Below are 22,915 nucleotides of genomic sequence, written 5' to 3'. Positions count from 1 at the left end.
GTGGTCGAAGTAACAATAATATTGTAAGTAGTATTATATTGACACCCACCTCGCTGCCAGGAGAGAAATTGTTATGTTAAACGCTATGTCATGTAAAATCCTGTTGGCCATCAATAAAATACATATTTTACTACCAGTAGAAAGTAGTTTTGATTTTGTAACTCGGTGAAAACAAACCTAAATAGCTTTTATCCTCAGACTGGCGGATGTTCCCAACAGGGCGCCGCCATTTTTGAAAATCGTAAAGTCTGTTAGAATTAATGAGATTATAGTTTGTTTTCATCAAGTTAGAAAATCAAAACTACTTTCTACTCGTAGTTAAATATGTATTGGAATCATAACCAAACGGATTTAGCATGACACAACTTATAACATAACGATTTCTTCCACGGAAGCGAGGTGGGGGTCGAAGTCACAATTCTGCGCGATAAATTTCTTGCTACATTCACATGGTTAATGTCCACTCACCAGTTTGTAGATACTAGTCAATGTGCGTCTTTATATTTGGTCTTATAATCCTAATTAGTTTATTATCATACTTGTATGCATTTTGAAACTAAATAAAAAGCAGACGATCTGCTGATACGTATAGTGAATTTATAACAGAACTGTAATATCTAGACATTTTATAGTTTGCCAATGTGAATCATAATTCGCACACACACCCTAGTGTATGTTGTCTGTCTCATTACACTTCACGGCGAAAACAATGATTCTGTTGAATGCTACGACAAATGAATAAAAACTACATGCAAATATTAAAATTAAAACAGATTAAAGTTATAAGAACAATATCAGGCCATTACCTTGTTCGAGGAATGTATCCATCAATATTCACAAAACTGTTCCAAATGATGTGTCTTTTAACAGTTTGATATACGAAAAAGTGATAAATCTTTTCAGGTATTGGTGTATAGTCTCATTGGTCACCCATGATAGCACACCTGGCAACTAATTGCATAATGTCCGCCTTTCTTTAAAAACAGTAAATTAGTTAGCCAATAATGGGCAATCAATCAATGTATTGTCGGTTAATCCTTTGAAAGAAGGACGTTGCTTTTACGCAGACACCGACACGACAGAGTGTATTCAGTATAGATTAGTAAATCTACATACATAAACACTACCTTTTGACAATTCCACTGTATAAGATAAAAGTCATTAGTCAATCAGCGTGTTATCGGTTAATCCTTTGATCGATGTCTATATGTTGAATATTTACTCCAGACACAAGAAATGCCAAATGGGAACCTTTGTCGGGTAATCTAAGGGTGTTACCACTAATTATACCTGTTATAAATTCATTAACTGACCATCAAGTGAATGATGACAAATAACATGTGTAGGTTTATACCACCTAACACGGGTTACAACAAGGGAGTATTAATTGCTGTATTGCATGTGAAAACTTATGGGCCGACACTGTTTTGAGAATACAAACAGATTTTTACATGACATGATTAAATATCGAGGTAAAAAAACACAGAAATGGGATGAATTTGGATCAGTCATTATACAAATAGGGCCTAGTCTGTCTCACAGTCCCTGAACCACATTAATTTCCCTACTGCCAAGCCCTCTCTGCAGTGCTAAAGCCCTAAATAAAGCAAGTCTAGATTTCCTCAGGTTCAGGAATCTCTGGTCTCCGTAGGGCTCCTTTTCAATATAAATGGGCTTGTTTGTTACTATAAAAAATTATATATATTCAGAGACTAAGCCTTAGTCTAAAATAGGGCCTAACGACACCAATCGATTTTCACAGAATCGTCTATGAAAACAAGTTGTAACTCGTAAACTAGGCAAAGCAGGAGACAAAATTAAATGACAGTAGAGTGTGAGAACATATAGCTTTCATTTTCCACAACAATTGTCACGATTTCAGGTTTATACAAGCCTGTAAACAAGATAATTTACCCCCTAAAATGTAGATGAATTCTGCATCGGCCCTCAAAGCTATTCCTCATATGACGTCACAGAGACGCGCCGCTCTGATTGGTTGAAATTTCGTTCGCGGGTGAGAATTGTGCACTGTTGTCAAAAAGGTCGATTTAAGTCAATTAAAGGTCGAAATGAGTAGTTTTAATGACGGGGTTTCATTTATAACGATGCCAGTTAGTGATTTATGTATTTGTACCCCCTAGGGTTTATGTGACACACACGTGTCCACATATACATTCATGGTAATCTATATATGGTCTCTGCTATTATACAGATTTATCATCAATGCTTTGGTCAAGCTACACAATATAATTTCTTCGAGGTAGCGCCACTGAAATTTACTGAGACAACTTTATCGTCAGTTTTAAATGAGTAAATGCGATCTATGGTAGCTAGAATGGGTATAAAATACGGAAGACAAACAGTCACAAGTCACTCTGTGGCTGACTAATAAACACATCGTTTATTTACCCTGGTAAGAAACTTCACTATCTTCTACTTCGTTAAAATCTCTGCCACAAGCTAATATATCTTAACATTAATCTAGTGTATAAATATATGTTTATAAATATGTTTATAAGTATAAATATAAGTTTGTGTGGATCATGCTATACTTGGGCGTATTCCTCAGATATTCTCGTGTGTTACTGTTCATGATAGATTACTTCAATTTATTTAAATTCAGATGCATGAGTCATAAACTTAAAATTCAAAACAACCGTTTTAATAAGGTAAATGCTGATTCCATTAAATGTGATAAATGTAATTGTAATTTGATACAAGATGAGTATCATTTCTTACTCGTATGTCCATTTTATTCACAACAACGCTCTTTGTACATTCCTGATTTTTATATTATATCTCCAACCAGATCAAAGTTTACTCAGCTGCTTGCAACAAAGAATGTAAAACTCCTAAAAAATATTGCAATTTACCTTAAACTATATTTACCTGTATAAATTGTAAATTGTTCGCCTGACCATTTTGCTTATTGAATTGTACTTTTGGTCATGTGGCCATAAATACTGAATAAAGCTCTTCTTCTTCAATAGTACTTAACTTTATTACCTTTGGATATGTATTATGACCATGTAAACTGTATACCTCGTGGGGACCCGTGAAGGTCCGGGTTAGAATATTGATCTTCAGTACCCCATGCTTGTCGTAAGAGGCGACTAACGGGATCGGGTGGTCAGGCTCGCTGGCTTGTTTGACACGTCATCGGTTCCCAATTGCGCAGATCGATGATCATGCTGTTGATCACTGGATTGTCTGGTCCAGACTCAATTATTTACAGACCGCCGCCATATAGCTGGAATATTGTTGAGTGCGGCGTCAAACTAAACTCACTCACTCACTCATTATGTATCATCTGTGTCTGACCAATCGACTCACGTATATTTGCTCAGGTCTTGTGAGGTGAGGTGAAATTGGGTTTAACGTCGTGCTTGAGAATATTTCGCTCATATGACGACGTGCATGCGTGTGTATGTGTATGTGGTGGAGTCTACTAATGCCTACAGTGAATAATGGCTACAGTGTTAAATAAACAACTTTACGCACCAGTGCTGCTGATTGCACCTGCCTTCAACCTTTCAATAAAGTGGCATAGTCCTATTTCAAAGTGCACTAATGCCTACAGTATATAGAAAACAGTAACTTTCTATGTTGAGAGACATTTTATTTGGTCATTCATATACATATGTACATTCATATACATGTACATATCTTTCACATTGTTGTCATATTTTTCTTAATTTTCTTAAACTTTATTCATATCTTTCACATAGTAGTTTGTTTTGAAATAAATAAATTTACATAAATAAACATAATCATTTATTTGGATTAAAATGTAATTAAAACTTAATTTGATTCATGATTATATATACATCTATACATCTTTCACACAGTCAACTACCACATTCATTAATAAAGTCATTGTGGTAACCAAAAAGTAATTTACATGTATACACACAGTTTCACACATTCATCAACATAGTCATTTGGTTTCAAAGCTAGCTTGATCAAATATCCTGCAGCAGTCAGAATTCCAGGGGTGTCTTGATACCAGATGTCAGCTGGGCCTTCAGACGAGTGAGTCTCTGGTCAATTTCTGTGTACGTCCTCTTGTGGGGTGGGGGACGGGCGCCATGAGCCATCTGCACCAGCTTATTTCTCTCCGCTTTCTCCAGCTTCTGCAGAACCTTCACAAGAGCGAAAATGTTCGGGTGGGCTCTCTGGACGGTCTTGTTGAGATGCGAATGCCAACCCTCGAGATGATTGTTCGTCCTTGGGTCGCTGGTGTCGTGGTGATTCCATAGTCCGGCTCGGAACCGTGCATGGTCGTCTACCCAGGTGCTGGTGATGTAGTCCTGGAACTCATCCTTATGTAGGGGCGATCCCGTTGTCTGCTGGATCTTGTCGTTCAGGAGACGTAGCAGGCGTTCATAGGTGCGGCGTTGACGATTCGGCAGTAGACAGAAGACCAACTGGGTCATCTTCCCTCCGACTAGGCCATGGATGACGTACAGCTGATCCCAGAGAGGAGGACAGGAGTAGAAGGTGCCGTCCATGTAGAGGGTGTCCACTTCTTGCAGGAGGGTCAGGCGGTCACCTGTGGCGAAGCAGAGAATCTTGTCATTATCACCGTCATCAATGCAGAGGAAGGGCAGTCCATCTGTAGTCTCCTTGAAGAAGTCGGGTAGATTCACCTCGCTGAGCGTCTGGGGAAGTGGCGGCATCATCTTCCGTCTCTGCTTGTAGAGTCAACTCTTCATAGAATGGAACGACTTGACTGTTGCTGCTTCACCTCGGTCAAGTCGGGAAATCTCCTCATCGTAGATCACCTGAACTGGCGTCGTCTCAGTGTGTACCCGCTGCCTCAGGGAACTGGCAATCTTCTGGGCTACCTGGTCTTCTTGTGGGTGGTTGTGTGGGTCTGATTCCGAACAAACTGTCCGACTGTCGCACACTTGCCAAAGCAGCCACCTTGAACACACTTCCAGTGTACACACACGTCTGTCGCCTGTTGTTGAGTCTGTAGCGGTATCCCTCCAAAGGTACCTGCTGTCCTCCTTTCTGTGATGTGAAGTATTCGACTTTCTTGGGATTTGCCATGATTTGCAATGAAGATTTGTATCACAAGCATTTTAAAGCAATACATTTCCTTCTCCTTTAATAATCTCTCAATTAATTACTCTATTCTTCAATTTTAAAGCAATACATTTCCTTCTCCCTTTAATAATCTCTCTATTAATTACTTTACTCTTCAATTTCCTTCTCGTGTGAGAACTAAATGCGTATGGAATTATCAAAACATAAGCTAGCTAACGATTTAATACTTTGATCTTACTCTTTACCCTCCTTGCTGGCCTCCCGTGTATGTGCGGCTGCTTGTACTAGCCCAGACTGGAAGCTGGTTTTATAGTGCTAGCCCACTGAGATACCATGCCGCAGTGAAGCATGAATACCCCACTCAGACACATTATACTGACTCCGAGCCGACCAGTCCTTGTTGTACCCATTAATGCCGAGCGCCAGGCGGGGACCAGCAAGTACCATATTTTAACGTCTTTTGGTATGACGCGGTCGGGGATCGAACCCGCGACCTTCCGCTCTCCGGGCGGACGCTCTAGCCACTACACCACGGAGGCGGTCGCTCGGGTCTTGTGTTGTTGTGTGGGTTGACGGTGTACATTAATTGTTACGTATGCCAAGCTGATTCCCCAATAGTGAATACTAATGCAATGCGTGACCGTGTCACAACTGGTTGGGTCTATTATTGTGAAGGGGTGCACCTTTGTCAGTTGATTGTCAAAATGTCCGAACAGCCGAGACAAGGTCGCCGTTTGACATCTCTGTGTCGAAAAATCGTCAGCAATGTCCTAACTTTCTTTAAAAAAGAAGCTACAGATGGTTTACTGTTTCCGACTCGGGCTGTAATGAATCCATGCATGCATGTTTCGCACGAACGCAACATTAATAACATTCTCTGCTCCCCTATTTAATGACGTTAACTCGACCTGCCGTTTGTGCCATTTAACCTCCAGAGTCATGCATATGTAGAGTAGCTCAGGTCAAGCTGAACAAGCTGTAATACTCTCTGGTAAGGCCAGACAAGAATTCTAACTGAGCCTGCTGAGACAAGAATTCTTCCAGCAACTTCACGGCGGGGAAAAATATTCATCTTGAGGCAAAGACTTACCCTTTCGGCAAACATATATGCCATCAATGATTTTCTTTAATCAATATAGTTTTCATTGTTATTTTTTATCATTCAATTATTTTCATCGATTTTTCATGTCGGTTATAGTGGAAAGGTCACTGAGACTATTCCCTATTATTGACCTTTATGACAATGGTTGTTTAGGAAGGAGTATTGGTTGGTGACAACATCTGGTGATATTATAATCCCAAATAACGTCTGGGTTATGTTTGACGTGGATGGTCGATATAATATATACTGGACAAAATAAGTTAGGGATACTGGTATTTTTATGATTGATATTTTATCAGTATGTCAATGAATAAATATATCATCATTCATAATTTCAAAATTTTCATATATCCCTAACTATATTTGTCCAGTATACTACCTACCAGAACGGTGACGATTCCGTCGATGTTGACGGGTTAATGACTGAAATGCCCGGATGCAGCAGGCAGTCATCCCATTATTGTGTTCCTATTTCAGCTTCACGAATACGAATACCTATTGGTGCTGAACAACCACGAAGCATGAGGGTGAAGGTGAAATACGAACCCATGATCACACATATCCGGCACCCTTAAGGGATGAAATTCCTCACTGCGTCCAGCTTCGCCTTGCAGCAAAGCAATAGTGACTCAGTTTAGTTTTTTAGCAATATTTCAGCAATATTTCAGCACTATCAGGGCGGGGACATCAGAAATGGGCTTCACACATTGCAACCATCTGTGGAATCGAACCCCAGTCTTCCGCGTGACAGCGGCGCTTAAACCACTGGGCTACAACAAATGGGTTTCCCTGCCAACCCCAGAATAACAGTAAATAAATAAAAACGCATTAGCATTAACAATACATGTCCTGTCCAAGTTAGTCTAACTATCAGGGTAAAATACTAGGAATCATGATCAACAAAGATAACACAACTACAAATTCCTCCGATGGTTTTTATTCAATGGCACGAGGATCTGCCTGTATTTACAATCATTTACATTATTCTATTTTACAGCATGTTCATTTAGAGACCTCCGAATGCACAAAGTGACAAAAATATTTTAGTTGGCATAATAAGTAATGTACAAAAATAATATCTGAATTTTTATGATTTTTACTGTGAAAACAAAGGTAAAACCATGCAGAAACCATTTGTTATACCACTACAGAGTCAGTATTGGAATGCAGGTGCTCCGAACAGTGCACTAAACCAACAGAGTACTCAGGTCACACCTAATGAATATATGTCTTCAGGAAAATAGCATTTGACATTCAATCAAAATCAAAACCAAAACTTTCGATAACATGAATTCAATACAATGACTAAATCAACACTCACTTTGGTGATCCTTAATTTAATCACTACACATCGGACAAACAAACAAACAAACAACATTCATCAACTGGGCACACAGTAGCACTTTAAACAGTGTAAAAACAGAATAAAATTTAAATATTCTTGCAGTGAAATATCAACTTTCAGTGTGTTCCTGATGGAATTTTCTCAAGTATATTTTAATATCTTTCTTGTAACCAAATTCAACAAAATACCATTATAACAATACAAAATCACACATTTACGCATTTCATTAAAGCAAAGATCTTCCTGATAACTGTCCCCTTCAAACCAACGATGCATAAATAAGTTGTATGAGTTTGTTGAACAAGGCCTTGACTATATTTTTGGTCAGTCAGGTTGCTGGAAAAGGAAGCCCAAATGGTGGAGGTAGAAGATAATAAGCTCTGGGTGTTTTATCAGGGTTTGTACAAATTATACGCCACCAAATATAAGGCCTTTTTAGGGCCTATTCAAGGCCCAATAAACAATTTTAAGGCCCTGTAGAAACACATGTTAATCATAAGAAGTTGAACAAATATGAGGTTGTTCGAATGTGGGACCGATCAAAGGGAAATAACTCATAGCTACATCGCTGTGATGGGAACGTTTAACCTGGAGATTAATTAACATACATTATCACTGCAAGGTGGATATATATATATATATATATATATAGCAGTTTTCTGTAAAATCATAACTTGACAAGTTTTGTTAAATTTTGGGCCCTTTTGGGTCAAATCACAGGCAATTAGCATCTTTTCAAGGCGAAAACAAATTTAGGGCATTTTTAGTGTAACACGTTCACATTACAGGCTTTTTCAAACCGTGTGAACCCTGTTTGTTTGGTGTTTGTTGGTTGTTTAATGCTGCAGTACTATTCCGCCAATATGACTAGTCACAACCAACCCAATGCAATGACAAGCATTAACCAAGTTGGTGAATCAGACCACCGTCCGAATCGTGAGCCAGACCACAAGATTAGTGAGTTGTGAGTCAGACCACCGTATGGGTTGCTGAGTCAGACCAATTGAAATGTGAGTCACACCATCCGATTCTGATCAGATCACAAGTTGTTGTTTTTAGGATGAGACCTGCTGATTATCCTAATGATGGGACATTGCCCAGCCCAGCATGTTACTTGCAAAGTACCACATATGCTCATCATACAACAATACTTACTGGATTCACAGTTTGGGTCAAATGTCAGAAAGAAGCCTCAGCTTGATGTGAGTTTGGTTTTATCCTAATATTCCAGATCATCCGGCATCATCATTTGTGTAACCGAGACCAACAACCACTGACTACCCACAATCCCAGACCAACAATGACTCAACCAAATTACCATGACAACCAAACATATTCTCGTACATTAACAATGAAAAATAGGTTTCTGCTAAATGTATACTACTCAACTGAAGTGAAGGAACACCTGATTATTTCTTGACTAAATTTGATCAATGCTGGCAGGTGGATCCCACAACACTCAGCCCTCCAGTGTTGGTGTTCTTAACTTGTTTTGAGTGGTATATTCTGTTTATGTTAGCCTTTGCGCTGCCTCACATCTACGCCTGAAACACATGAATCCCCTCAGTACTGAGGGATCAAACATCGCAACTCTTGAAGTCTGCTTAAACATACATTCAGCTCGTGCATAAATAACAATAATCACAAATAAATATGAAATGTACATCTCTCAACTATTGTATTTACAAATGACAGTCACCAACAATATTTCCTCTGATTATACCAAGAAGGGTCACATGACCAGGCCTAAAGACGTCATACCTAGTGGCCTTGAGGTTTACACACAGCGTTCTTGGTGCTATGACTGCCATAAGCCTGTATTAAAGCATGGGAGTTACGATCCTTTTATCACTGAGATCTCTTGTGGAATTCTACCAGATAATTGGGGTAATGATTATCGGTAAGATCATAATAAACTTGAAGTTATCAAAAAATGATTGAATGAAATCATTTTAATTTTATTGACTGCCAACGTGATACAGGATGGTCATAGTGAAGAGTGAGTGAGTGAGTGAGTGTGGTCTTATGTCACTTTCAGTAATATTTCAACAATATTGCATGGGACACCACAAATGGGTTTCACATTGCACCCATGTGGGAATTCGAACCCAGTCTTTGGTGTGATAAGCGAACACTTTAACCACTAGGCCATGAAAGTAACATGGTGTTATTTTATGGCTGGTACTCCAAACAAATATCCTTCCTCTTAAATTTGAAACATCATGCCCTTGATAGTAATACTGGTGATTACAAATGCTATTTGTTTAGATGAACAATTTGACTTGTGGCAACATCTATGTATTTATTATTAGTTTGATTTTCAAACATGACTCTTTTGAAATCAATATATCCATGACATCTTTGACAAAACAGCATAGAAATATTGTATCAAGTCCTTTGAAGTAGCAATGATATATGCCCTGAGAAACAAGAATAATATAATACACTACATCGAATACATAAAACTAGTAACATTACATTATCATCAGTGACCAAACCCTCTTAATTTCTTGTTAAAGGATGTCGTTGTCAATATGCAAATATGACAATATGTTAACATGTCAATATGACAATCTGTCTCAAGACGGCAATGTCAACATGTCAATATTTGAATCACTATTTCATATCAATTAGACAATATGCAGAGCTCCAGATAAGATTTAGCTCATGTGGATACTGTACCCACTGTATTTTTGGGAGTGGGTATTATGAATGTTGAGTGGGTATTTCATTTTCCGTTACCCACTGCTTTCAAATATGTGCGTATTTCAGTCATTTTACTCACCTAAGTATTATGTGACTGAGTAAGTTTACTAAGCGATTTTTATAGATATATTCCGTACGCATTTGTTTTAAACTTTTTGCGTATCTAACATTTTAAATGCGTAATTGGTACGCAACAATTATTTTTCAATGCGTAATTGGAAATTTTATATGCGTATTTTACCCGGATACGCAGCTTATCTGGGCCTCTGAATATGTCAATCTCAACATGACAATATGGAAAGCATGACATCACCACAAAGTGTCAACTTGACAATACGAAAACCTCTCAACAGTGTCAACATGTCAACTGTGTCAATATCTCAGCATAACTATATGTCAAGATGCAGAAAGCATAGTAAAGAAGCATCTCCAGAGATGAATGGATGATATATTTTTAACATATCTTGCCAAAAAGTAATTAGATCAAGCAAAACGTTTCCAAACAAATCAAAATAATTACTTCAAATCCAAACATCTTTTTCTGACAGGGATTTATAAATGGCAGGCAGGCAAAGTTTTATGAAAATTCACCAAATATTTTTTTATGAAAAACACCAAATATGAGGGGGATTCTGTCACATTACACAATACAAGAATGTGAACAAATTTCATCATTATTTTCTCTTTAATTATCAAAATTCTGAAATCAAATGACGTAAATATAAAAATAATTATACTTTAATTATTTTTAAACCATACTCCCATGGAAATTTGTACAGATATTTATCCAAGACACGAAGGACAGCATCTTGACACTTGTGAATATTTTTCCGCATTAAAGCTGGACACATGGGTGAAACAAGAACCCAATGAGCTGATGATCTATTCTCATTCATTGGACACAAGGTATACATGTTACATATATTACAATCACAACTACTATATATCACACAGTACCTCCTGCAAAACTTGTGTACCTATATTACAACATGTACAAACACATGCCACTCCACAGCAAAGTGACCACACACCCACAAATCTAAACACAGTGCAAGACTTCAACTAGGTTGTTAGGGAAATAGTATCTCTAGAAACTCAATAAAACATCCAGGTTCCAACGCAAATGCTTGTTTCCACACAACTTGGGAATGACTTGAAAATAAACACTAAGTGATCAATTAGAAATGATACGCAACTCTTAAAAAAATGTCTTGTTCTCAGCTATCACTTTGAGAAATGAGGCAATCTGCATGAACCTATTTCAGTGACTTTGATGTTAGTCATGTTTGTTTCAAGTTTTTTTGTGAGTTTTTTCACAAATCAGTACCAATGACAGAACAGTGCAGGTCCTTTTTAAACATGTTTTACACAAACTGATGCCTTGCCCTAACAGTAAATACAATGCAGTCTACAAAAACTAATTGCCACCTGACAATGTTAAATTAGCAAAACAAATCATGAACTATTTTCAATAGTCTTTTTTTCATGAGTGAGTGGGTTTAGTTTTACGCTGCACTCAGCAATATTCCCGCAATATGGTGGCGGCTTTTTTTTCATGAACATGAACAGCTGCCAATCTGGATTCACCAAAATAAGGCAATACCAAAAACACATCCATCCTCGATAATCTCCAGGGTATACGTTACTATCACTCTCCACTATACCCTGGATGCATCCACGGCTTGGCCCAATGATTTTATTACCTCCCTTTGCTGGCTCCGCATTCTCACAGTAGCCAATCAGCTAAGCCGCCGTTACATCCGAGCTTGCCAGTGTCAACAAAGATAGCGATTGCGGGCGCGAAGGTTTGTTTGCAGTGCCACTCAAGATTTTTTAGGAAATAATACAGACAAATTGACAGATCTGAAACTTTCAAAAAATATATAAAGAACTCCTTCAACCTCTTTCAGAATGCCTCTGCATCAATTGTGTTGCCAAGTTTAAACGGTTAGATAATTTAAGAAGCGAAAGTGAGTTGTGATTGGTTCGCTCAACTTCCCAGCGTAGACACCTGATTGGATAAAAAGCCAACCAAGGGAGGTAATATAATTATCGAGTCAAGCCGTGGATGCGCCCAGGGTATTGTGGAGAGTGATCGTAAAATTAAAGGAACCTGCAGTCTGAGCGAACACTTGAAGCACTAGGCTACCCCATCGCCCCAGGATATTTATTGAACAGGATGCCTTGATTCATTGAGGATGCAGCTCCACACACAGATGCTGATACCGTCAACCAAGAAGCAGGTAGATAGATAGAAACATGAAATCTTGAACATCCAAGAAGCCCAGGGCCCCGTTATACAAAGCTCAGAGACCTAAGATCTCGAAATTTTCTCGTGAGCATTAGGATCCTATACTGTAACGTTAAGTTTGAATGCTACGAGATAGCTCTGTCTACGCTTTGTGAACACAGGTCATGCATGAATACAAAAGTGATCTTAGCGCCGAAAATAAGCCTATGATGCATGGGAGTTACGATCACCTTAAGCTAAGCTAGCTTTGTGCATGTGAACACAGGTCTTGAATACAAAAACATAAAAACGCCAGATGAAATGTCAGTTACGCAGTGAACTAACAATTTAATAAATCATCATGTACCTTGCTCACAAAACCCAGATACTATTATATATATACATTACCAGATTCGACCCTGCATTGCACTTAGCTGAATCAGATGCTTGACAATGAATATAATGTTTGATCATTCACTATCAAAAGGAATAAACTATTAATACACCTTCAGAGGTGGAAACTATCCTGCAGTAGCTTCCAGTGATCAACATATAGGGTACCATACTCCCTCTTTTAGACGGTCCTCAAAACATGCCTGCTTCTAACCGAGGCAGGTCATTCTGTTCAAAATATAGAAATAATGTCCTCTAAGTCATAATTTTTAGATGTCCTCGTCCTTTGGCCATACAGTTAACATTGTGCTCAAAAGTGTAATGGGATGAGTGAGTAAGGTTTTAAGACCTTTTTAGCAATATTCCAGCAATATTATGGTGGGGAACAGCAGAAGTGAGCAACACGCATTGTACCCATGTGGGGATGAGCAAACGCTTAAACAACTAGGCAACCCCACCTCCCAAATAGCCCTTATAGACTGGGCTTTCCTTGGTTGAGCCTAAACTAAGGTTTGGGTCTAAAAACATCATTGAGCAAAGACAATCTGACAGGGTGACCATTTGAATCTGAATGAGAAAGATAGCAAGGATCGACTTGCTAGAACTGACAAAGTGTTCATGATTTGGGCAGCTGTATTCATTCGCATCCCATTAAACTCACAGTGCATATTGTAGGCATACATCCAAATTTTGGACTTGTACATGAAGCAATACCTTGAGTCTTGAAACAGTGCAGTGCAAACATGTATTATCATACTTATGAAGCTCTGGATATTTTTATGTAAATGTTAATTCTGCAATTTCATTCAGTCACTTGTCTGTTCATTTCGTGCCACCTTCTCCACAGTGAAGCACATTGAAAACCCCAGCTCCCACTCTTAGAGTTACCTCCCTTGCCCCCTGAGCATACAAAATGTGGATTCTAATCCGGAACAATTAAATCTTTCAGTTATAATCTTCTTAACGACATATTTACAAAATAAACACATAATGACTTGAGATTTATTGGCATTATCGAGTATTCAGTCCTTGGAAATTGTCATTTGGAATTTTTTAAACTTCCCACCATAAAAAAGCTTCAATTTTAATTTCATAATGATTTGCACATGATCAGGTTGTAATAGATTTGTGATAAAAAATGAATATAGTTACGTTTTTAATCTCTTGTTATAGTATGGTAAAAATAATTTCTCCCATGATAATATTCTTAAAGAAACTGTAACAAAACATCAGTGAACATGAATGAGTAAAGGGTACAGTGAAACCCCAGATACCCGGACCCCAAATATCCGGAAACCTCGCCTTTCGGTCAAGTTTCATAAAAAAACAATCTCTTACATTATAAAAGTGACTGTCTATAACGGATATGCGGTTTTCCGTTTGCTATTTCCGGCTCAAATACACACGGTAATCTTAATCCCTGCAAATAATACAATGCCCAGCAAAAACAACTCAGAACTTAAAAGGTAAATAATCTTGTCTAGTGATGTTTAATTGCAAATTTGACGTCTTTACTGACAAAGTTGTCTTATGTTGTTTGTTCCCGCGAAGTGATATGATGTTGTTTTCTTACCCCTGGAAAAAAGCTTGACGAAAGCGAAACTCATGAAGATAGCCGACCCCCTCCTACACACTGCTTTTTTTATCCTCAAAATTCGGCTTATAGACGGTAATATACGGTAAGCCTGGATGACAGAAATCCAGATATCCGGATATTCAGTTATCCGGACGATTTACGTAAAAACGAATGTGTCCGGATATCCGGGTACTCACTGTACATGCACTCTCTGAGATTAGACAGTGAGGGAGCAGGCAGATTCATTTCTAACTCAACAAGGACAGGCCCACAGGTCCATATTACAACACAACCAGACTCTTTCAACTCACTGTTATAAATTATTTGACCCAGAACCTGAATCTGAAATGGTAAGCCTGTGGGCAGACCTGGGTATTTTAGTTCCTCAAGGAAACTTCCTCTGATTGTAATATCTTGAGCAGGGAGACGACAATGGCTTTAACCAATGAGAGATACCTGATCACCAACCCTTATCGTCTCCATCTGAGTCCTCAACAGCAACAGGAGACTACATTCACCAACACAGTAATGGCACATCATCCTCAGGACTCAGACATGCTGTAGAGTCTGTGTTAAAGTCACCACTCTTGCATGAAGCAGCTTATATTTCTCGGGGAAGTTGGCCATTCCATTGTCATGTTGAGTTGCTTCCCTTGAGTGATGCAGGATCTCAGGGTGGATGAAAATGAAGAGAGTATTGGGGTAGGTTGGTCCTATGTGAACTGATGTAAGTTCCTGGCAGGCAGCCCTTCCACGGAACTCGGGCAAAACATCTGCTTCGTCCTCAGGGCTTTCTGCTTTTTCTGCTGCCGCTGAAATCAACACCGAAAATACTGAGAATTGAGTTGCAACAGAATCTTCATTATTTTAAATAGAAAATGATACGTTTTCTCAGTAAATCATCACAAATCTTTACTACCTGTACTTGTGACATTACCACTGGTTTATCAATGAGTGAGTGGGTTGGGTTAAATGCAGCTTTGAGTGAGTGAGTGAGTATGGTTTTACCCTTTTAGCAATTTTCCAGCAATATCATGGAGGGGCATACTAGAAATGGGCTTCACACATTGTACCCATGTTGGGAATCGAACTCTGGTCTTCGGCATGATAAGCCAACACTTTAACCACTAGGCTACCCACCACCCCAAACGCAGCTTTGTACAGTGTTGCAGTAATCAATTGGTATTATCTCTTTGTGTTAGCTGTATGTGGGTGGAAATCCCAAAGCGATGTAGCCCTTGGACATTTACCAAATTCAAAGGTTCCTGACAAGCCCAAGGGAGGCAACTCTGCATAGCGATTTGCGACGCCATCACAACTGAGCCACCTTTGCCCTGAGTTTATCAACAGTGTGTGAGTTTGATGTTACGCCTCTTCTAGAAATATTCCGACATTATCATGGTCGGGTTTCTCAAGAAGAGTGAGAGAGTGAGTATGGTTTTACGCCACTTTTAGCAATATTCCAGCAATATTACGGTGGAACACCAGAAATGGGCTTCACACACTGTACCCATGGGGGAATCGAAACTGGGTCTTCAGCATAACAGGCAAACACTTAATGACCCCTCTATCTATATAAGAAAGCCAATAAAAAGTTCATAGCTAGTTGCCGTCTATGATCCTATCAAAAGCCAATGATAGTTCATTATGATCCTAATGATTCTCGCATTCAGATAACCATCACCATGTTAGAAACTAAACCTATCATTCTATAGTCAGCTACTCTCTAGCCATATCAGGGCCAGGCTAACTAGTGGTTGATAGGATAAGCACCATCCCTGAGTGACTGAACTGCAGGAATGCTGCTGTAAAGATTATTTCAGTAACATCACAGCATGTCGGTCAAATGTCAAGAAAGAAGCATGTCTCAGACGAAGCATGGTGAGAGTGTGTATGGTTTTACACCACTTTTAGCAATATTCCAGCAATATCACGTCAGGGGACACACATTGTACCCCATCGCCCCTCGTGGTGAGTTTATTCACACCAAACTCAACTTAATCTGCTCTTAAAACAAGCAAGGCTATAGGTACCTGAACCAAGAAAGTCTAAGCCCATGCTACATTAGCCTGGCAGTTCTATACTACTCAACATTGTAAAAGAACACATCTTGGAGTAAAGATGACAGTCCTTAGCAAATTTTGAGAAACATTTATCACCAATTACTGACATATTCACTTTGATGTTCTGTTTGATGATATTAGATTGCATCAGCATTATTTCAGCCACAGAGTGACCAAAACTGACGAAAATAGCTACGGTTGGCTAAAACAAGGAATCGGATATACGGTTTATGGAAAGAATCCGTTGCAATTATTGTTCTGCAAATGGAGTCATCGATAATGATTTACCTGACAAATTGTGAAGAAATATACTTTTAATTTACACAAACAAGTGCACAAAGTTAGGTCTTTATTATTCAGCTGCATATAAATAATGTTTTTCTTAACAATTCATGAATATATGTTGCACCACTCATCACTGCTCAAAGGGATGCATATGATTGAATATTTTTATTTCTTTTGGAAATGAAGCTAGGTCTCCGAATTTCATCGACAAATTATAGTCTGTTTGCAGTGAAAACGTACCGGTGAATTGCACTTTAAACAAAAATGTAAATCGAATAAAGTGAAATTAAGATTGCGAATCCTCATAATTCTACCTTGCCAATTGAACATTTAAATCTTAGATTTTTATTCAACTTATGAAAAAAGTTGTTTAACAAACGATCATAGTTTCAAATCGCTTATATTGGTTTGTATTACAAGGGGGTAAGCGCAGTAGTTGGAACAGTGAAACAAATGCACGTGCGGGACGTGATGAGCGTTAACTTAGACCAACCCTACTTGATCTCGGTGTTTCATTTAATGTGCATACCCCCTTGTAATACAAACCAATAATACCGATTTGAAACTATGATCGTTTGTTAAACAACTTTCATCCCAAGTTGAATAAAATTCTGAGATTTAAATTTTCAAATGGCAAGGTAAAATGATGAGGATTCGCAATCTTAATTTCACTTTATTTGATTTACTTTTTTGTTGAAAGTGAAATTCATCGGTACGTTTTCACCGCAAACAGACTATATGTTCAGTTCATGATTATCAATGTTTATGATCAATGTGGACAGCCAGGCACTATAGATAGCACTTCTAGAGAATATCATTATACAATAGAGTAGAGCAGAGTAGACACAGTGGATAGAACATCGTCAATACTTCACAGGATTCAATACCCACTTTCCTCTGTTATCCATAATATATTGGAGAAAATGTGTATCTATTGTTTGTTTGTTTAATGTTTACTCTGTAATATTCAAGCTACATGACAGCGGTCTGTAAATACTTGAGTCTGGACCAGACAATCCAGTGACTGATGTCATGAGCACTGGTCTACACATTTGTGATAGGATGACATGTAAAGTCAATGAGCCTGACGACCCGATCCTGTTAGTTGCCTTTTATGGCAAGCATGGAAGACCAAATTTGACTCAGACTGTGTTTGTGTCAGTCCTGCCCCACAATGAAGCACATGTAAACATGAGGTCTCACCTTAGGCAAGTAAGTTTGTTAAAAAATGCCTCTGTTCACCCTGCAGAAAATGGGTACCTGGTGGGATAAGTCATGTGACTATAACTCTCTGGTGCCTAACAGGCAACCTGGGTTATCCAGGGTAATAATAATCAGATTGTTTGGGGGCTTCTAGTGAGTGAGTGAGTTTAGTTTTACGCCACTCAGCAATATTCCAGCTATATGGCGGCAGTCTTGGGGGCTTCGAGCATGCATTGTATATGGAGCAATGCGCATAATAAATGGACTATTATTATTGTTATGAGATTATTGACTACGTTAATAATAGACCCATGAAGATCTGGGGTTAGAATTAAGTCTTCTGCAACCCATGCTTGTCAGTAAGATGTGACTAACGGGATCAGGTCGTCAGGCTTGCTGTATTGGTTGACATGTCATCGTATCCCAATTACGTAGATTTATGCTCATGCTGTTGATCAGTGGATTGTCTGGTTCAGACTTGATTATTTACAGACCGCCGCCATATAGCTGGAATACTGCTGAGTGCAGCATTAAACAACAAACCAACAAAACAGTCATAATACGTTTCATTACGTAGCCCAACTCCAAGCCTAAGCAAGTTCAAAGCGCATAAAAACACAAAAAAAAGATATTTTTGTCAAAGAAATGTTTTGAGATCGGATCTGAATGAGCTTGATTCTGGAGCAACAGATGTATACAATATATCACCAAAAGAGGCACATTTAGCAGTTTGTTTGAGGTTTATCTGAGACACTGTTGATATGGGGCACGAGATTTATAGTGGAGCTTTTCTACTCAAACAATAGTGTGTGAAATATTGACAATGTGTAAAGTTTCAAGCATTGAAAGTAAGACAAATTCAACACTAAAGCACTCATAAAATCACAAGAATTCACAAATCCTTACTGACCTAGTTCTGCTAACTTTTAAAAAAGAATGTATTTACTTTTTAAGTTTGAGAAATTTGTAATATATTTTGTTTCTTGTTCTACACTGCTTTTAGCAATACTACAGCAATATCTGGTGCTAGTTCACATAATGGGTAATCAAACCCAAGCCCAGACTTAAGCTGGTTTTAGCAGAGATACCATGCGCGAGTGAAGCATGAATGATTTAACCACCAGCCTACCCCATTATGTGGTAGCAGTTGTAGTTGTGACTACTATAAAGACAACTATATTTTTATGTGTTTCTCAAGTCCATCCTAAACCAGCAAGAAAAAAAGAAAAGAAAATAAAATACAAAAAAAAAAGGATTTTCACTAATTGTGTAAAACTTCTTTGAAGAAATTTTAATAAATGAAGAAAGTTCAAGTTGAGTGAGTGAGTGAGTGAGTTTAGTTTTACACCAAACTCAGCAATATTCCAGCTATATGGCGGCGGTCTGTAAATAATCGAGTTTGGACCAGTCAATCCAGTGATCAACAGCATGAGCATCGATCTGCGCAATTGGTGATGACATGTGTCAACCAAGCTAGCGGGCCTTACCACCCGATCGGCTCATTCTAACCCGGACCATCACGGGTAGATCAAGTTCAACTTTTTAGGAGAGTACCATATTTCCTCTAATATGCGACAGGTCTCTAAGAAGCGCCGGGCCACTAACAAGCGCAGAGGGTAAAGCAACTCACTAACAATTACAGTAATTACACCAAGGAAGCACAAAAGCAACTGGCCTCTAATAAGGGCCAGGTTTGGAAGTCTGTTGAAAAATAAGCTCCCAGGTGCTTATTAGAGGAAATACGGTATTTTTGTATCACATCAGGGCAAAACTTCCCACAGCTGCAGGGTAAATTGGGTAAATAAACATTTTATGATTTCATGTCATGACAATTTAGGGTGGGCGGGACTTCAGAAACACAGAAAAATATTCAAACAGCCTAATGATCACTTTATAACAAGGACCCAAGGCCATGACCAAAGTGATGTCAGTGCTGCAATGATCTGAACTCCATTGTCAAACACAGCATCGTATTACTGATATCACTTTGCAAAATGGTGTCAGGTCAGTTTGGCAAAGATTCACCCTGGTTGGTCCAGTCTCGGATTTCTGCTATCATCATACTAAGACTAATCATCATTATTCCATCACCTCAACTGGAATACACGTGGAAACTGACACAACAAAACAACAACACACAAAGCAACAATAGTCATGCATGCTTATACAATGAAAGCTGCAGAAGGGACAGCCTGCTTCATGCATCAAAGCTTTTTCAACAAATACAATGTTATATATTTTTATAATAATCATATTGTTGCTATCTAAAACTTTCAGATTGTTCCTACAAAATGCAACATTTATACAAAATAAAGATATACTATTCCCCTGAGTAATACTATTACTGCAAGTAATGTCAGTATATAATACTCAAAAGTTAAGAACACCTGATTTTGTTCATTTCTGTTGCGGAGATGGCAGATTAACAATATACTTTGAAAAACCCAGATGTTCTTTAACGTCTTTTGTGTAGTATACAAATTGACATTCAGGTAAATTGCATAACAAATACAACGTTTACTTCACTTGTCAACTACGTCGCCCATAAGTTGGCATTTTCAATGGTAGCTGCACCTTTTTTAAGCATGTATCTATCATCTTTTCTCTGATCAGCTTATGAGATGAGAAGTTATATGATTGCCTGTCTAAATATCCTGCAACTATTTTGTTAACCAAACACAAACCAAGTATCATATCTGTCAAATCTGTTATATTTTACCTACCAGTTACCATGGTTATGAACACAGCAAAAGAAGATTAGTATGTAGAACACATAGAACTCTATCATGGAACTATATCATAGTTAGTATGCTAGTAGGAATATATATTGGAAAGACTGTTATTAATATATTGAAGGCATACTCAAACAGCACGATACTTTGACATCCAAGATATTTTGTGATTGTTATAATGTTGATATTTACATGTCTTATATACAATGCGTTCATCATGAGAACTGTCAATTAACTGAAAATATGCATTAAATGATGAATTCAAGAAGTTGCACATATTCTAACTGTGAGTATCTCTGCCAACAATGTAAGTAGTGTTAGTGTTCTAAGTGATAAAGGGTGAAGGTATAAGGACAGGTAAAATATACATTTCAGGGGAAAGCATCCAGTGACCTCTCTATCTGTACTTCGTCAACCTCTTCTACGTCATCAAAACTCGAGTCCACCGATCCTGCAGGCACAACAGCGATATTGGTTGGGAGAAAACTGATAAACTGATGCTTGGACACATGCATGCACTGAGCCACAGTGGACTGATGGAGTGATGGACTGATACATCTACATGGACTGATACATCTACATGGACTGATACATGGACTGATACAGGGTGATGGACTGATACATGGATTGATACAGGGTGATGGACTGATACATGGATTGATACAGGGTGATGGACTGATACAGGGTGATGGACTGATACATGGATTGATACAGGGTGGTGGACTGATACATGGATTGATACATGGACTGATACATGGACTGGTACATGGATTGATACAGGGTGATGGACTCATACATGGATTGATACATGGACTCATACATGGACTGATACAGGGTGATGGACTGATACATGGACTGATACAGGGTGATGGACTGATACATGGACTGATACAGGTGATGGACTGATACATGGACTGATACAGGGTGATGGACTGATACATGGACTGATACAGGGTGATGGACTGATACATGGACTGATACAGGTGATGGACTGATACATGGACTGGATGGACTGATACAGGTGATGGACTGATACATGGACTGATGGACTGATACATGGACTGATACATGGACTGATACATGGACTGATGATGGACTGATACATGACTGATACAGGTGATGGACTGATGGACTGATACATGGACTGGACTGATACAGGGTGATGGACTGATACAGGGTGATGGACTGATACATGGACTGATACAGGGTGATGGACTGATACATGGACTGATACAGGGTGATGGACTGACACATGACTGATGGAGGGTGATGGACTGATACAGGGTGATGGACTGATACATGGATTGATACAGGGTGATGGGTGATGGACTGATACAGGGTGGGACTGATACATGGACTGATACAGGGTGATGGACTGATACATGGACTGATACAGGGTGATGGACTGATACATGGACTGATACAGGGTGATGGACTGATACATGGACTGATACAGGGTGATGGACTGATACATGGACTGATACATGGACTGATACAGGGTGATGGACTGATACATGGACTGATACATGGACTGATACAGGGTGATGGACTGACTGATACAGGGTGATGGACTGATACAGTGGATGGACTGATACATGGACTGATACAGGGTGATGGACTGATACATGGACTGATACATGGACTGATACAGGGTGATGGACTGATACATGGACTGATACAGGGTGATGGACTGATACATGGACTGATACAGGGTGATGGACTGATACATGGACTGATACAGGGTGATGGACTGATACATGGACTGATACAGGGTGATGGACTGATACATGGATGGACTGATACATGGACTGATACAGGACTGATACATGGACTGATACAGGTGATGGCTTGATACATGGACTGATACAGGTGATGGACTGATACATGACTGATAGAGGGTGATGGACTGATACATGGACTGATACAGGGTGATGGACTGATACATGGACTGATACAGGTGATGGCTTGATACATGGACTGATACATGGACTGATACAGGTGATGGACTGGACTATACATGGACTGATACAGGTGATGGACTGATACATGGACTGATACATGGACTGAGACTGGGTGATGGACTGATACAGTGTGATGGACCCGATACATGGACTGATACAGTGTGATGGACCCGAGACATGGACTGATACAGGGTGATGGACTGACACATGGACTGCAGGGTGATGGACTGATACAGTGTGATGGATGGATACTGGATTGATACATGA

At 38.9% G+C, this 22,915-nt stretch overlaps 1 protein-coding gene and 1 long non-coding RNA gene across 5 annotated transcripts in view; one reads left to right on the top strand and one right to left on the bottom strand.

Moving 5' to 3' along the window:
- Positions 1-9,386: 9,386 nt before the first annotated feature.
- Positions 9,387-19,291, top strand: LOC124260828. Its single transcript, XR_006894185.1, has 3 exons — positions 9,387-9,519; positions 15,390-15,400; positions 19,270-19,291. It is a non-coding gene; the product is annotated as an uncharacterized LOC124260828 (long non-coding RNA).
- Positions 14,243-22,915, bottom strand: part of LOC124260826 (protein spinster homolog 1-like) — a 28,944-nt gene continuing 20,271 nt past the window's right edge. For 2 of the 4 annotated variants that reach the window (XM_046695147.1, XM_046695146.1), the window contains one exon: positions 14,243-15,216. In XM_046695147.1, coding sequence (XP_046551103.1) covers positions 14,954-15,216 — 263 coding nt within the window. In that variant the 3' untranslated portion in view covers positions 14,243-14,953. Of the gene's footprint in view, positions 15,217-21,055; positions 21,139-22,915 lie in introns of all 4 variants that reach the window. The other 2 variants (XM_046695148.1, XM_046695149.1) reach the window with 2 other exon arrangements.

The sequence above is a fragment of the Haliotis rubra genome, unplaced genomic scaffold, assembly GCF_003918875.1.
Source record: "Haliotis rubra isolate DU_JTF1 unplaced genomic scaffold, ASM391887v1 Scf779, whole genome shotgun sequence".
NCBI classification, from domain to species: Eukaryota; Metazoa; Mollusca; class Gastropoda; order Lepetellida; family Haliotidae; genus Haliotis; species Haliotis rubra.
Note: the sequence above shows the minus strand (reverse complement) of the source record. Positions and strands in the feature narration are given on the sequence as shown.